Below are 2401 nucleotides of genomic sequence, written 5' to 3' on the forward strand. Positions count from 1 at the left end.
TTGGGAATGTACAATTTAGCGTTTAGTTGGGTTTAAACAATATAGTGTCAAATCAATTACCTACTCTATCGGTTGTATCTTGTACACATTTAAAAAAATATTGCCATCTAAATTTGAATATTTTTGTTAATCCTAAAAATTCATTAAAATGTATTTCTTGCCTTGTAAAAAAAATATGATTTTTATACAAAAATACTAACAATAGATTTTAATTTTTTAATTAATATAAAGTGTTTTTTAATTTTATATTTTTAACTTTTACATACTTAAATAATACACTTATATAAAAAGTTATTCTCTCAAACAGTTTTCATTTCTACAGATCAATATTTTAAGAATTTCAATGTTTTCCTGAAAATTTATTATATTTTATCAAATTAATAATAAATTGTACTAATTAATGACAAGAAATCATCCAGGTAGGAGAAAGTTGGCGATTGATGCCTACCTATAGGAAATTCGCAGTAAAAATATAACAGGAATTAAATATCTACTTATATCTTAAATAAAATTAAATACAAGATTGTTTCATTACCAATGTCTTTCATGATTTTTTTTTAGTCAGCCTAATAAAACCATTATGATGGTTGTATAACATGTTATGCAAACATTTTATAAAAAAGTTATTACTTATAAAAATATCATGTTTTTCTATTAAATATTAGGATTAAAATAAATAATGCAACTCACATTGAATAATTTTTAAAGGATCTTCATTGTTACAGCTATGAATATAAATACTAGGAAATTCATTGATAGACATTATTTATTTATTTGATTATTATAATTTTTTATAACTAACTCAGTAATTTTATTGTTAAACGTAAAATTTCTAAATGATAAAATAATCTTGACAAATTTGTATATAGTGTAATGTGCACATTTTTTTTTTCAAAAACTTGCTTTAATTCTAAGTTTTTGTTTTTCTATTATCAGTTATCAATTTAGTTATGTGATAGTCCACCTTTGTAATATTAATCAGTATACTTCTCTATGTCAGTTATTAATAATTTTTTTTTTAATGGCACTGATTTGTTTTATAAATAATGTTTAGGTGAGTTATTATTTTATTAAAACGTTTAAAACTAACTTTATTAAAATTCCTAAGAATTTGTATTACTTCACAATTATATTAAGTAGTCTGAATATTACTAAAATATTATCATATATTCAATTGTTTTTATCTATCTATATTAAGATTCTAGAAGATAAGTTTGGTAAATTAGCCACTTAAATATGCGAAAACATTTCTATTTTTTACCACCCTTGATCGTGTGTTACAGTTAATACGTTTTTATAGGTTATCTTAATTTATATTATCAAATGTTTTTTAACAGTTAACTATTTGTTACAGCCAAGTTTGTAATAATTACTTTCATTTGAATTGCATAAATTTAAAAAATTTTACTGAAAATCCCAACGACTTGTCAATTGTTAATTATTATTAATTAGTTACTATACGTCTTTATTTTCTAATTTCTATTTAGTTTATTCAAAATAGTTTTTGTTCAAATTTATTACACTTATCTTGTTTAAAAATGAATTCTTGTATAATTCCCTGTGTTCCTGAAGACCCTCAAGGTGATAACAGATGGATGAGTCAAGTGAGTTCTTAAAATTTTTAAAGTTATTTTTATAAATTTTTTTAACTTTTATTTTCAGCATGAACGACATGTATCAGAAGCCAAAGAACGCGAACCTGATGTTATATTAATCGGTGATTCAATTATACAACAATTACAGTTACGTCCCATATGGAATGATTTATTTGAACCGTTGCATTGTTTGAATTTTGGAATTGGTGGAGATTTAACTCAAGGAGTCTTATGGAGAATTCAAAATGGCATTCTTGATAATATTAAACCAAAAGTATGTTAAGTATTTAAAATTTTATTTTATATCTTTTAGTCTAAAGTATAAATTTATTAAAAATATTTTCTGCAATGAAAAAAAATAATATTGGAAATTGTATCTTACATAGTTATTCTATATTTTAACATTTTTTTGTAAATGTCCTTTGAAGTTTTAACATTATGATTTACTTGTTTTCAGTCATTATTTCTCTAGGTAGGCTTTATTTATATATAACCATAAATACTAATTTTAAATAGTATTTAATTTGTACTCTGATTCCCAATATCATTTTACAGTTTCAATCATAATTATTCATGCTAATATTTTCTTTCTTCGGAGTGCAAATATTATTATTTAGACAAATTTAATTAGTATTTATAATAGTCAAAGTATAATCTTAATAAATAAAAATAAAAAATAAATCAGTATAGCTAATATATTTATTGAGATTTCTATTTATTAAACCTTTTAAACTAAATTATATCTTAAAATTCAAGAAAAATATTTAAATAAGTACTTAATTACAATTAGCTAAGTTCATTTATAC

General features: G+C 21.6%; 1 protein-coding gene across 2 annotated transcripts; it reads left to right on the top strand.

Moving 5' to 3' along the window:
- Nucleotides 1-922: 922 nt before the first annotated feature.
- Nucleotides 923-1893, top strand: LOC126909773 (platelet-activating factor acetylhydrolase IB subunit alpha2-like). 2 transcript variants are annotated; one of them, XM_050692202.1, is made up of 3 exons: nt 923-1054; nt 1488-1604; nt 1663-1893. In XM_050692202.1, exons 2-3 carry the CDS (start codon nt 1539-1541, stop codon nt 1876-1878), a joined length of 282 nt encoding a protein of 93 aa, XP_050548159.1. In that variant the 5' UTR covers nt 923-1054; nt 1488-1538; the 3' UTR covers nt 1879-1893. The 2 variants fall into 2 exon arrangements, with proteins under 2 accessions (XP_050548159.1, XP_050548158.1); XM_050692201.1 differs by lacking the exon at nt 923-1054 and having other exon boundaries at nt 1106-1604.
- The last annotated feature ends 508 nt before the right edge of the window (nt 1894-2401 follow it).

The sequence above is a fragment of the Daktulosphaira vitifoliae genome, unplaced genomic scaffold, assembly GCF_025091365.1.
Source record: "Daktulosphaira vitifoliae isolate Bord-2020 unplaced genomic scaffold, ASM2509136v1 Scaffold_1238, whole genome shotgun sequence".
Classification (NCBI taxonomy): domain Eukaryota; kingdom Metazoa; phylum Arthropoda; class Insecta; order Hemiptera; family Phylloxeridae; genus Daktulosphaira; species Daktulosphaira vitifoliae.